Raw genomic sequence first — 14,089 nt, forward strand, 5'->3', positions numbered from 1 at the left:
ATCATTACGAAACATCTATCATAGAGCAGAAATTTTACTTTTTTGTTACAATAATCTAGCGTTTTGTGACAGCAGATTATTTTGACGTTATATAATTGACGTAATCGGAGGCCAGTAGGACAGGTCGTATCTTCGCTAAATTGATTGTCACCCTCGCTTTCTGCAGTCGGATTATAGGGCACGTTGACTTCTTTACCTAGTTTTTATGTAATTGGACTAGAGAAATACCGTCTAGTGTTCTGTTTACCGGCTAGCTAGGTAGAGTTTATTTTTCATACTAATACCATAAAGGCAGATTGTGAGCTTATATTTGTTATTTCTTCACAATTAGATGAAACTTGACTGATGCTAATACTTGCTTGTTCAGAACAACATTTAGGCTGCTTTCTACCTCTTTGATGGAAGAAGTTCCCACGGGTTGCGAGTTAATTTGTCCACAAAAGCTTGTAGTACCCAAGAATACTGTCTACAGTACCACATTTAATTCAAAATGTCCAAGCTTTAACATATGTTGCTAAAAATATAATGTACAAGTTATAAGAGTTATAATGATGGCACAGTTTAACCATGACAATAGCATTTCTTTCATTTGCATATTGCATATGCCGTTGCAACCCATAGCAGCTGGTCAGTTATTCTCAGTTATAACTGTTAGACTTCTAAGTAAGTAGTGGCATGCATTTTATATTATCTACATATCATCGTCAACCGCATTATGATGTTATACTTAGTTTTTAAAGATATTAAACTCATTATGCCTATCCTTTTCTTGAGGTGGGAAATCATTAGATGACGCTATGTGGAACGAGGCTGCTCTTTCAAACAATCCCGGAGTGCCGTAAGTATCGTGCCTTTTTTAATGGGAAATCATCAAATGACCCGCTGTGGTTAGCAGCGTGAGGGAGTGTCAGACTCTTACTGAATAAAAAACATCATGTTCCTTCTTAAGCCCTTTTTGTAACAGGGCCGCGGTTACTCCGAACAGTCCCGCAGCCCCGGCATACATACTTAGGTCTCTTCCCTAACGTATACCAAATTATCATAAAGTTCCTTAACTTGATTCATGCGATTGTCTTTTGTCATAATTTGTTAGAACCACAAACCACTGCTCACTGTCATGGTTGAATAACTATTTTTATTGCGCCAATCGTATAATGGTCGAATCGATTAGGAGTGTAATCGAGTCTAATATCGAGTATTTCGCAAACATCAGACTGATTTAAGGAATTTGACAAGGAGCTGCCTGATTTCTTCAATTGATTTGTAAATATGTGACAGAAACAGAATGAGAATTGATAATAGAAATGCGAAGTCTTATTAAATGTCTTGTTTACTTTTGGATACAGCGTTGGAAGGAGATGAAAACCAGCGAAATCATATTGGACAGTTTTAGGTTGGTTTTCAATGAGGGTTTTCTCTAATTTTTCTGCCACAGGGTGGCGCCACGTATGCGTCTGGTCCAAACAGCTGTCAAATAGTATGGAATTGTAGGGTCCGAATTAATTGTTTATTGAAATTCTGTTATATTGGAAGTGTTATTGATTTTATTATGGACTACGGTTGGAATAAGTTTTCCGAACTAAAAATTGAGCTTAGAAAGAGGGGTGCAAAAGTCACTGGTACTAAGGAAAAGCTCGTTGAACGGCAGATAACGTAACGTACTAGAATTTGTTTACACAATATGATTTAGTTTTTTTATCTACTCAACTGTAATTGTAAAACACTAATGCAGTGCTTTAATTATACAATAAAAATCACTAAAATCGTTCACGGTTCATAGTAAAGATAAGCACTTTGACGGGTACTTGGACCATCTCGTGGACGCCATTTTAGAAAACCCTCATTGATTGATGGATTACTTTGAAATACCCAAACGTTACTCTCAGTTATGGCAGAGAAAGAATAATGTTTAAGGTCGGAACAGTCCTTAAAAGTGAATGCCTTGCCTTTAAGTATTCGGCTGCTAATTTTATTTATTTTAAAGTGATCATAAAACCTCACCTATTTATAGAGTATTGACCGATTAGGAATCCACGGCCAGACGGTCGGCGGTAAGCGAGGCTTAAGGGTGGCTATTGGCTATTAAGCCGAAATAAAGCCGCTTGGCTTATATAAAACCTGTGAAGGACATCAATTGGGGAGTTAACAATTTTATTGAAGCTGCTCAAATGAAGTCACACTTTATAGTGACTAAAATAATATATTTTTTTTTGATTAACGTGGCAAGAGTGGATTGAAAACTAGCCCAGTGCGAGGCCTTAAAGGGCCAAAAAGTTATGTTTAGTTTATGAGAGCTTCCTTAAATATTCATTTAATTTTATTATAGTTTTCAGTATTCAGTGAAAATGTCAACCGTCTAACTACCACGGTTTATGAATAGGCCTTATGATAGACGGACAGTCTTAGCAATAGATTCCGTTTTACCCTTTGAGTACGACCCCTACAAACTTTAAAATAAATTATTTATTCGTTACAAAATTCCATCTGTTCTACATTTAAAAGATTATCTTTCAGTAGATTTTTGGAGCGCAGATCCAGCACGTAGATAAGTAACGGTGTCTATGAATACTGTAATGACATGTGAGGCATTTACCACGGTCCACCAGATTGCAACTATCTGCCCCATCATGGTCCACCGCTCCGATAAGTGGAACAAGAGATGCAAGCAGTTTCTATTCAAATTGCATTGTAATATCTAAGTCATGTCATTTGGGGTATCGGATATTGTTGCAAGTTTGTAAATGGTTTAAATGTGGAGGAGAACTTACTGATAGTATAAATAAAAGATATTTTTCTAAATGAACCTTAAATTAGATATGAGGATATTTTATAGCCTTACATAGGTACTAATGTAGTCTCAATGATCAGTTTATGGTTAGCCACATGACTCCGTGATGATGATGATGATGACAGCAGATCATTTTTAAAGCAAACAAATAGGTAATCAAAATCAAAAAGAACCTACAGTCTATTCCACCTGTATGTGTTAAAAGTAATCTACATATGTCTTGTCTCAGAATCTAGGTACTCTATCTGTGCACCGAATTTCATTTCAATCGATTCTGTAATTTTGCCGTGTAATCACAGAGACAGAGTTATTTTAGCGTTTGTAATATTAGTAACAATATAGTTAGTAGATAAAATAATAGAGGTACTACGCAAGTGAATGACCAAGACTTATTTAAAAAGTATACTCACAACTGACAGATAGATATGGAGGCTACAGTACGCCTAGCCAAGCAAGATCGGGTCAACGAAATTTACACAAGTGTGCCCTTTTCAAACTAAATCCTATTGTCTTACTACCGGCACTGGTTTACGTAATATTTGGTTTACGAATTCTTTAGCTTATTTGTATAGGTATTTACTATTAGGTAACTATTGTTTTAGATATATCAACTTATCTAATAGACTATTCATTTTTTGAAGTTTGGATTGTCAATTGTTTTTTTCTTCTTTTTTTTGCTGTTGTGTTTTGGGTGATATAAGTTTTGATTTTTCTATAGATACTAATACAATAAAGATGATTTTTTTTGTTGGTTTGTTTTACCCCAGAGGCTCCGAAATCACTTAACTGACCAAACAAATTATTTCACTGTTGTGAAGCTACGTTTTCCCTGAGTAACATAGGCTATACTTATTTATATTTTTTAGTGCGGGCAGTAGTTCCCACGGGACACGAGTGAAACCACGGACTCTATACATTGAGATATTAAATAGAAAGCTATTTTATTGCCATAAATTGCAATTATGGTATTGAGATGAACATGTAATATAAAATCATAGAAATACGAATTAATTATAGCGAATAATATCTATCTAAAGTTAATAGAACTTGTCATAAAATTGTAAGCCACGATAGTGTAAGAAACTTGAAGAATAAGTATAGTACCGTTATAGTAAGTTCAACTCAGTCGTGCGCGAAAATATATGTGGTAACCCTTGTATATAGTACGTAGTGATTTGTGTGCGTGACAACAAAGGTACAGTCGGGTACAATACAGTTATGTGATATACAGTGATTGTTTGAAAAACAGTTATTACGTAACTTAATGTTTATTTATTTATAATGATTATGAATCGCTATTTGAAAAATCAAATGATGAATTTTCGGATTCGCTACTCTCCAAGGTGAATTATAAATTCTGACTCCATGTCAAAATGTCTATAGTATTCTTCTTTTTTCTTTTGTACATGTCGACAAGTATTAAGCCACATCCCATCATCAATTTGACTTTCATTATTTTGTTATTTTGGTCGACATTATGCGAAGCAATATAATTTTTTTTAAATTCCCTACATACTTACCTATTTTGTTTACATTATTGTACTAGGTTATACATTCACACTCTTTTTACATTCTTAGTCCACACTTTTATTTATTGTCGGCGTACCCCGAGCTAGAAAATATGTAAGGAGTATTTAATTATTAGATACTGTCAATGTCAATTTGAAAAGACTTATGAGAAAATAATGAAAAACTATATTTAATAATAAAAAGCTTTGAATGTTGTTTTTTTTTTTTGAAACGCTTTATCTGACTCCTTAATAATTTCTCCGCGAATAACTAGTATTTTCGTAAACGACTGTACCCATAAGAAAAAGTGATAAGAACACGTCATGCTCGGACGACGTCACTGTCACACGAATGAAAGTTGTATATTTACAAGCCGACGCACACATAGGGCCGCGCGCAAATCTGAGTTGAACTATCTATACAAAGACATGAGTGTTAAGACACTGCAAACTGAATAGTCGGCCTATAGTTGACCCGATGATTGGCAATTGTTTTTTGAAGAAAATCTTGCTGAATACATACTGTCTTACCACAAAAACTTTTAAACGTCTGTTGAACACTTGTCTGTCGCACCACAAAAACTTTTAAACGTCTGTTGATCATCACTTGTCTAAAAAAATTACAGATTATGACGTTGGAATTAGGTCCATCTTGCATCCACACTTTTTTTGACAAGTGTTCAAAAGATGTTTAAAAGTTTTTGTGGTACGACGGCTGATCTTTGTAACGTGCGTTCTACCATTCATCTTCATACTGATTTATGAGTCCAAACAAACTATCGACCGACTACAAGTTTGCAGTGTGTACGCTTAAAAGTTAACTGTATTCGTAGTAATAAAGTAACAAGCAATGGTTTGTAACAAAATACTTTGTCGGTGAAAGCAATGTGTTATTACGTAAGTCAGTTCTCATCGGATTTTAACTCTTGTTGTTTACCGCGGTTTTGTTCGTAACCCTGAGGTGGCTACTTGACGGTCATGGGTAAGGAGTATCCTATATTCTTCTCTGAGGTTCTTGTTGCCTGCGTACAAAATTTCATCTAGATGATGAAGGCGTTATTCTTTAAATCTGTACTAATATCAATTACATTAATATTATAAAGCTGAAGAGTTTGCTTTTTTGCTTGAACGTGCTAATCTAAGAAACTACTAATCAGATTTAAATCAATCTTTCAGTTTTAGATAGCCCATTTATCGAGGAAGTTCCTACGGGATGCAGGTGAAACCGTTGACAGAAGAATACAGGACTACATTTTTGCTGCGATCTTAATCCAGAATAAACATACCCATACTTATAAAGTCGAATAAACAAACAAACAGGCAAACACATTAACTAAAGAACATTACCATTACTTAGGACTTAAAACAAACATTTCGATATACGCTGAACTGTTTCAGAGTGATGTTGCAACGGCAGTGCAATGGTCATCAGCTTGCATCGTGCACTTAACGAGATCATATTTTGAAATTGTTAATTATTTTGACTGTGAACACATATCGTGGGGATACGGAGCTCTGCGAGTGTATGTATTCAAGGTAAAAAAGGTTGAAGCTATTGAGATTTTATTCTAAAAATAGGTACGGAAGAGTTCGGTCATATTTTCAGGATAAAATTGAAATCTTCTACAGAAAATAGTATATAGTTTAAAAAGCTGTCTAGATTTAGCTAAGAAAAATACTACTTAAAATGCTACATAAGTATTTTATTTTATTGATGTTCAAAGTCCAAACCACAGGATATCATACACAAGTTTAGCAATTGACGCTTGTAAATAAATACGTATTTATTTATTATGCACGTATATTTTATTGTAGGTAATAACGTAATAAATTCAAATAATAATTTCGGGTAAGTAATGAGTGAAGCAATTTCCTCGTAAATCGTACCCAAGGTTAGCGCCCAATTAAGTGAGGATTAAGTATCGAAGATTAATTAAATTTAGGCAGTACCTGTACATGCCGTCTTATGTGTTTATAGTTCGGTCCAAATATCACTCAACCACCTTGCAAGTTATAGAGCGACCAACGTGTCTCGATACTTGTGGAAAACTTAGACTATACTCTACGTATGAAGTTAGCTTTTTCGATACATAGTGATGCATTTTACTCCTAGATGGTGAACTTATGAACACTAACGGAGAGTTGTACCAAACCATAATCAGCTGAACGCCGAATTGACCAATGGGCAACCCATTGGTCAATTCGACGTTTTGACAACTGAAAACGGATAGTGGATTCGGTTATCGTTACAGCTAAATGATACAACCCACCTTAGATAGACAAGCTGACATACATTTTTCACACTGTATATTATAATATCTACTAAGTCAGTAAGTCTAGCGAACAGTCTTACAAAGGGGAATTGGGTTGCCCGGATAACTGGGTTGAGAGCAGTTGAGACAGGGCAGTCGCTCCTTGTAAAACACTGCTACTCAGAAGCATCCGTTTAGACTGGAAGGCGACCACAACATGGTTGGGAAAAAGCTCTGGAGATGATGACGATATACTATCTACTCTCATTCTTTGCCACGATTGTCCGAATAAGTATCAAGAACACTGGTCTCTCTACACTCTCAATAAGCAACTTGATATTACGGCGCTGGACGAAAGGCGACATAAACTATGTCGTCAATATATTTTGTAACCATTTGACATAATTGAAAGACGTTTAAAGGCATTTTAGTACAAATTGGTTGTTGAAATATGTAAGTAGGTAGGTATGTGGTGTGGGTTTTTATTGGGTATGTAAGTGTTAATTTTGTTTTATGATACGTGTAATAAATTGAGTCTAGTAAGAGTAATATTATTGAACCAACTGCCGCCAGTCTTTTTTTTAACAATGGCAAAAATTATCAAATGATCCCTCCCGCTGTGGGTTAGCAGCGGTGAGAGTGTGTCAGACTTTTTCTGACAAAAATCCATCGTGTTCCTTCGTAGGCCTTTTATGTACCAGGGCCGCGGTAATTCTTTCGAACAATCCCGCAGCCCCGACGGGCCTTGGCCCTATTGGGCCCCGCTTGCCAGTGGTTTCGCTCGAACAAAATATAGCCTTCCCTGGTATGTGCTATCTAACATTGAAGGAATCAAATAAACCCTTGAGTACTTCCTGAGATTAGCACGTTCATAACATAAGTAGAGACAACTAAAATTATGTACAAATATTTAAAAGAAAGCCACATACATCGATACGGTACGGTACGGTAGACCGCACATCAGTGGTAACTGTCATGCACCTTAACTCAATAGTAATAAGTACGATTTTCCTATAAAACTGTTACCACTGACCTGAAGTTGACTGTAATACCAAAAAAGTCTGAATTAAAAAGCATGCATGTCTAGTAAAGCCACCATAAATGGTCTTGAAACGTCACGAAACCCCTAACATTGAAAGCAATTAGCATGTTTTATGAATAATTTTAGAACATTTATTTATAAATAATTGCATAACCTGGACCTTAGCGTTTACTTTCAACGTTTCACTTTGGAGAAACTTATCATATAAATAAAATTATTTCATACAGCATAAAAACTTAATTAGTTATTCTAAGATATGTATGAAGCTTACCTACTCAGCTAGGGTTGCTAAAAAATCTTTTATAATAAAATTATTTTTGACGCACCACTTTTTTCACAATATAACTATAAATAGTGGAAGTGTTTTCCTGTGATTTCTCACACATATCTTGCATTTTACACATTAATTTAAACCGATGTGAAAATCAACCAATCAGTTTTTGCACCCACCTAGCAAGTTTTTGCGCTCTAGTGTCAAAATTCTCGCGGTAAAATGCCAAAACTAGTGAACTGTTTACAATGAAAATCGTACGCTGAGTCTGAAAAAGGACTTCCATTGGGTAAGCTTCCTTTTATCCAGGTGCTGTAAGAAGTTTCCTTTGGGAACCACCGGGAATAGTTAGTTACCCATTCAAAGATAAATACGTCAAAATAAGCTCGTCCAATTTTGACAGCCCTAAGCATTGGGCCATACTATAACCTCCACCAAGGTAAGTAAGTTTTGCAATTAATTAGTTAGTGTTATTTATTTAGTATGGCAAGATATTTATACGTCTGGTTGCCCACGCGAGGCAGATGCGTGTGATCGACGCGCTTAAATAGCATTGCCGTGGACATTTACGGTTATTTTTAACGTTTTTATTGGAGCTTTCGGGTTTATTTTCAGTGGGGTATCAATGGGAGGACATAATGTGTTCATCTGTCTTTTTAACGGGATAATTTCATGAACTATGCCAAAGGTACTGTACTGTACTGTGATACGATCTGTGGGATTGTTCGAAAGAGTTACCGCGGCCTTGGTACACGACGGTTTTTAGTCAGCAAGGGCTTGACACTCCCTCAGCGCTGCTAACCCACAGCGGGAGGGGTCATTAGATGATTTTTGAGGTCGTTAAAACAAAAAAGGTACGTACACGATACTGAAAAACTGATAAAAGATCATGAAAGGCATTGCAAAAAGGATGTGTGGAAAAGTACTAAGGTGTACGAAAAAACTTGCGCTCTCTTATCATCAAGGTTGACAATATTTGCGATCATCCTTAGCTCTATTTATTTATACTATAGGTTGCAACTTATTATTGTAAACTCCAAAATTGCATAAAGCCGCGCATAGACCATTTCCATTTTAAAAAGTTTGAGTAAAACCTTTATGTGTATGAAAAGTTGTCTATGGTTTGTTAAACGATTTGAATAATCATCACGTGTATCGGGGTATAGGTCACTAGGAAACCCACGAGTGCATATAAAACGAACATTAAAATATAATATTCAACAACTAGTTTAACTCCATTTTTAATGTAAATGGCAGGCAATGCTAATATGAATCTCATGCAGTTTAAACAAGTTTTGAAAATCAATAAAATACTGCATCGTGATTGGTCAAAATTATTAAACGTTATACTTGAAAATGTTTAAGTTTAATTGCTTATTGCGTTTTTTTATGATTTATTGGTTTACGATCAGACTATAAGGAACGACTAAGCGAGGTAGGATGTTTTTCAGTTCACTGGGTGGACTTGTGGGTGCAAGGTTGATCCATTTACTTTTTGAACCATAGCCCGACTTTACATCATTTAAAAAGTCGGTACAGATAATTTAACATCAATAAAAATAATTCTATAAACAGGTCAAAGTGTCAAAGCCAGAACTCCTCATTCAAAGGGGATCTATCTACTTATCTAGCCACAACTTTGTGAAAAAAAGTGTAGAACGATGATACAATTATTACAACTTGATTTAGCGAAAACATCACAACAGAATGTCACACACGCATGATTAATGTATCCATAAAAAGTAAAACACATACCTTTTTAACAAATTCGCCATGGCCACTCGCGTAAAAAACTTCAAACATCAAATATTAGCTGAAAATTAACACTAAGTACACACAATCCGTCCTTAGTCCATTGCTAACGTATACTATCTAAGAGAAGGTTTTATCATGACAGATCGGGGTATTCTTAACGTTTATCAGATATATAATCTCGAAACAACATGTCAATCATTCAGACACCGCACTTATCTTGCTCTCTTCGTAATATCACTATGAAACATATAGAAAGAAGGTCAGTCTACATTGGCACGCACTTTTTGCGAAATTGTCTCTGGTTTCACTTTTTTTTTTATTTTAAATTCAAATGTTCGGATTTGAATTTGGAATCTATTGACACGAACACAGATAAATAAAAGATTTATGGCGCGAAAAAAGTGAGTTATATTTTCTCGTATTTTTCGATATCTTTTTCAGTAAATACGTCTACACAGTATGTAGTCTATCGCTGTAATAAACAGTCCTTTTGTTCTTTACTGCGTTATATCACGCGGCGGTGGAATATAATACATTTTCATTGTCACCAGTTGTGGCTGAAAGTATACATGCAAATGCATATTGCCATGATATCATGTGTACGCAAAACAATGCATTCAGTTGTCATCACGATTTTATGACGAAAACTCGGTGTTTTTTTATTATTTGAGTAATCGGATTCATATGATATTACGTAGTAATCTGTCTCTGAAGTGTTAAATATTACTCGAGTAGTTTTTATTAAGCTCATATTTATTTGTAAGGATTGATTATCGAACGGATCCGAACGACTGAAAAAGTATGCAATCGGAACTCTTCTCAATGTTTTATTTTCTGATTCTTTAAGTCAGAATTGTAAAATAACTTCGGAAAATTAAGCTTTTGTGAAAGTTATAAGTACCTAAGTAAATCCAGGCAGTTGCTATTAGGTACTTATGTTTAAACGGCATACGGAGTGTCTGTTAGTTAAAAACAAAATATTTGTCTCTATTGCTTAAGTAAAAATATATTTGTCTTCATAGAATTTGAAAACTTTACTTCATAAATAAACCTTATTCCATACACTACAAAGACACGGAATTGCAACCTAACACCGGATCAATATGATATTTTATAACATAGCTGTGTAGACACAGAAAATACATAAGTGTCTATAGTAACAAACTAGCCGTTTTCCCGCGGTTTCACCCGCGTCCCGTGGGAGCTACCGCCCGCACCGGGATAAAATATAGCCTATGTTACTCGCAGATAATATAGCTTTCTAATGGTGAAAGAATATTTAAAATCGGTCCAGTAGTATTTGAGTTTATCCATTACATTTAAGTACAACCAAACAAACAAAGTTTTTTATAATATTAGTATAGATAAGTAATTCAACCGATATAATTGTTTATTGCATTAATAATTACTGCACATTACAAAGCTATTTCCCTAATATTTTGAATAGCTGTGCAACAAATAAGACATTTTTTACTCGTAAGTACCTTCAAAGCGACCGTGAAGGAACTTTTGTAAGGCCACGCTCTGTTATCTGGTTAATATTTAACTTGTATTAAAAGGTAGGTAATTGTAGTTTTTTGTGTACTTTTGGTAACTTTTATTTATTTTTCTTAGGCTGGTTATGGCTGATGAATTGGGGACGAAATTACTTCTACAAGACAAGAAAGGTCAGGAAGATGTTTTGGTGAAGTGACTACCTATTAATTTAAGATTTCATACTCAGGTCAGATAAAAAAAGCTCTCTAAACAAATAGAAAAGACAAGGCATTGCTCATTTTCTTTGCTAGTCATCATCATCCTCCTGCCCGTATCCCAATATCATTTGTGGTCGGCGCAGCATATTTTTCCTTCCATACTCTTCTATTAGCCTTCATCTCACAAGTACCATTCATTGACAGTCAATGAACTATTAGTAAATTAGTGGAATTGATGTATTTCCTTACAAACTACAGGAGATTTGGAAACGTAAACTAGGCTATCTAGATATAGTTATCTTCGTTAAATCCAGCTGTATTTCAAACAAGAGTAAAAGGAGGATATGTTTAGATAATCCCACTAAATATATAAGACTTACTTAGTATTTGAAATGGTCTGGAACTAGGTGAGTCTACATCGATAAATCTACGGCGTTCTATAAATTATTAGGAGGTATGGCGCCGAGCGAACATTCGGTAGCCAGTAGCTAATGAATCAAACTAAATACTATAAGTATAGAGATATAGTTATCTACTTTAATTCATCTTTCAATTAACCCAGTCCATCGGACTGCAATGATGCATAATAAATTGCACAAATTAGTGGACAAATAGCAGTAGCTATTAATTGTAAAATAATAATTTTTAGACTTATTTGTCCCTGTTATATTAAATTAGGAAATATTACATTAAAGTTATCAGTTTTCCCTTTTCCCTGATCGTGGTTATTGTTGACTAATTATACTTCAATCACATTCTCTGTTCCTGCAATGTATCTGTAATTATACATACACATACGTAAACATTATAATATGTCGTATTATGGTTTTTTGTTACCAATGGTTTGCATGATGAGATGAAGGTTTAATTTCCTACAATTCGCATTAGTTAGTTAAATTAATTGCCATTTGTTTCCACATAACATCATCTAAGAAAATATTTACTGACGCTAGAATTCGTTAAAAGTAAATATTAAGTCCGATTAGAATGGGATGGAACTACAGGTCCATTGAAAAGATTTGTTTGTTGATTAGTTAATTTCGGTGCGTGAAATAATTCTTATTTTATTCTTTCGGACGAAACTTGTACCCCCAAACGAATGTGCTTTTACCTAGTCATAGATATGAAACATTTCATGAAATATTGCATTAGTCTTTTCGTCTATCATACCATCACTATTTTTCAGTAATTCCACAATGAATTCGTGTCAACGTTATTGAATAACAGGTATTCTAGTTTCAGTTTTTCCTCTACAACTACTTTATATAATGAATGACGTTCATTCGTCATTGATGATACAACTACTGACTAACTTTCAGAACAATAGCTGTAGTAATTCATCGTTATAGAAATGCAATATCAATAAATGAATTATCTTATTTCGTCCGATAAACTATTCTTTTAAATATCTCATGATTTGGAAATACACTTTTTAGAGAAACGAGAATTTTCTGTTACATACAGCCCACAGCTGGGCTTCGGCCTCCTCTCACACGGAGAAGGATTGAGCGTTAATCACCACGCTTGCTCAATGCGGGTTGGTGATTTCAGACTATATAGTCCAGGTTTTAATTTTATTTGTACGAGAATTTTATTTGTACATTATAAGATAATATTTTCAAATTATAAGTAGTATCGTCGTGTCAGCCGGAATACGTCCACTGCTGGACAACGGCCTTCACAAATAATCGCCATTTTGTAATTTGAGGGGGACCCACGTTGTGTCTCCCGGGTCCTGAATATATAACATCACCATATCAAAATCATTTCAACAATTGATATTTCTATCGGTCAGATGACGATGAAGCCAGTTAATGATGATAATAAGTTATATCCACAAGGTCATATCGACCACAGAGGTACAGGATTTTAGCACTTCCACTTCTGATCATAAGGTTCATTTTCACATAGCTACTCCAAATAAGACATCGTCAGTAAATAAGTAGACAGCTATGGGAAATAAGTCAATGATGCTAAAGTCATTCGTAAGTCATTTCATTGAAGAATCAGAACACTGGAGTCATTAGTATCTTCCATTTAGAATGTCTTGTAATATTCACATATCTATGGAAATTGAGATCACTCTTAGATGTCAATATCTAGCTATCTGGTATGTTGAGGCAATCTGTGATAGCACTAGCTTCGGCCAACGGTATCACCCGCGTCCTGAGAGAACTACTCTACACACCATCGTAAAAAGTAGCCTAAAGACTTTCTCGATGAAAAGGCTATCTAACACAGAAAGAATTTTACAAATCGGTACAATAGTTACTCAGATTAGCACGTTCAAGCAGAGAAACAAACTCTTCAGCCTGATAATATAGGTAAGTACAGATTAGCCATGTCCCCAGACTTTTATGTTAAGTGATTTTTTTTTCAGGTTTTTTTCACGAGAATAGCAAGCCTTAGCGAACTTACCCAGTAGTACGTATCCAATTAGGTACATGCATGTAATACTACATATTGTGTTTACTCTTTAGCCCAAGTACTTGAAGTCAAGAGTATGTATTTTAGAAGCATCCATCTAAATGTTGATCCTAAGATTATTCGGCTAGTAACCCCTTCAGTACGACTTCTGTAAGCCAAACTATTTATATGCTCGCTTCATAACTGAACTATTTATTTATGATAGCTAAGTAAATGTGGCTAAATGGTAGCCAGGCGAAATTATTTATGGGGCTTCAAAGATGTAGTATTTATATCGTCATAATCTGACTAGCCTTTTCCAATTATGTTGGGGTCGGCTTCCAGTCTAATCGGATGCAGCTGAGTATCAGTG

The 14,089-nt window shown here is 35.0% G+C and overlaps 1 protein-coding gene across 2 annotated transcripts in view; it reads right to left on the minus strand.

Moving 5' to 3' along the window:
- The window catches only part of LOC110372461 (nostrin), a 77,207-nt gene that overhangs the window by 60,348 nt on the left and 2,770 nt on the right, over positions 1-14,089 (minus strand). The window contains exon 1 of one of the 2 annotated variants that reach the window (XM_021329199.3): positions 9,617-9,841. The exons of the other annotated variant lie outside the window; for it this stretch is intronic. Within the exon in view, the coding sequence (XP_021184874.1) occupies positions 9,617-9,636 (20 nt within the window). The 5' untranslated portion in view covers positions 9,637-9,841. Of the gene's footprint in view, positions 1-9,616; positions 9,842-14,089 lie in introns of those variants that run through there. 2 annotated transcript variants of the gene reach the window in all.

The sequence above is a fragment of the Helicoverpa armigera genome, chromosome 1 (genome assembly GCF_030705265.1).
Source record: "Helicoverpa armigera isolate CAAS_96S chromosome 1, ASM3070526v1, whole genome shotgun sequence".
Lineage (NCBI taxonomy): Eukaryota > Metazoa > Arthropoda > Insecta > Lepidoptera > Noctuidae > Helicoverpa > Helicoverpa armigera.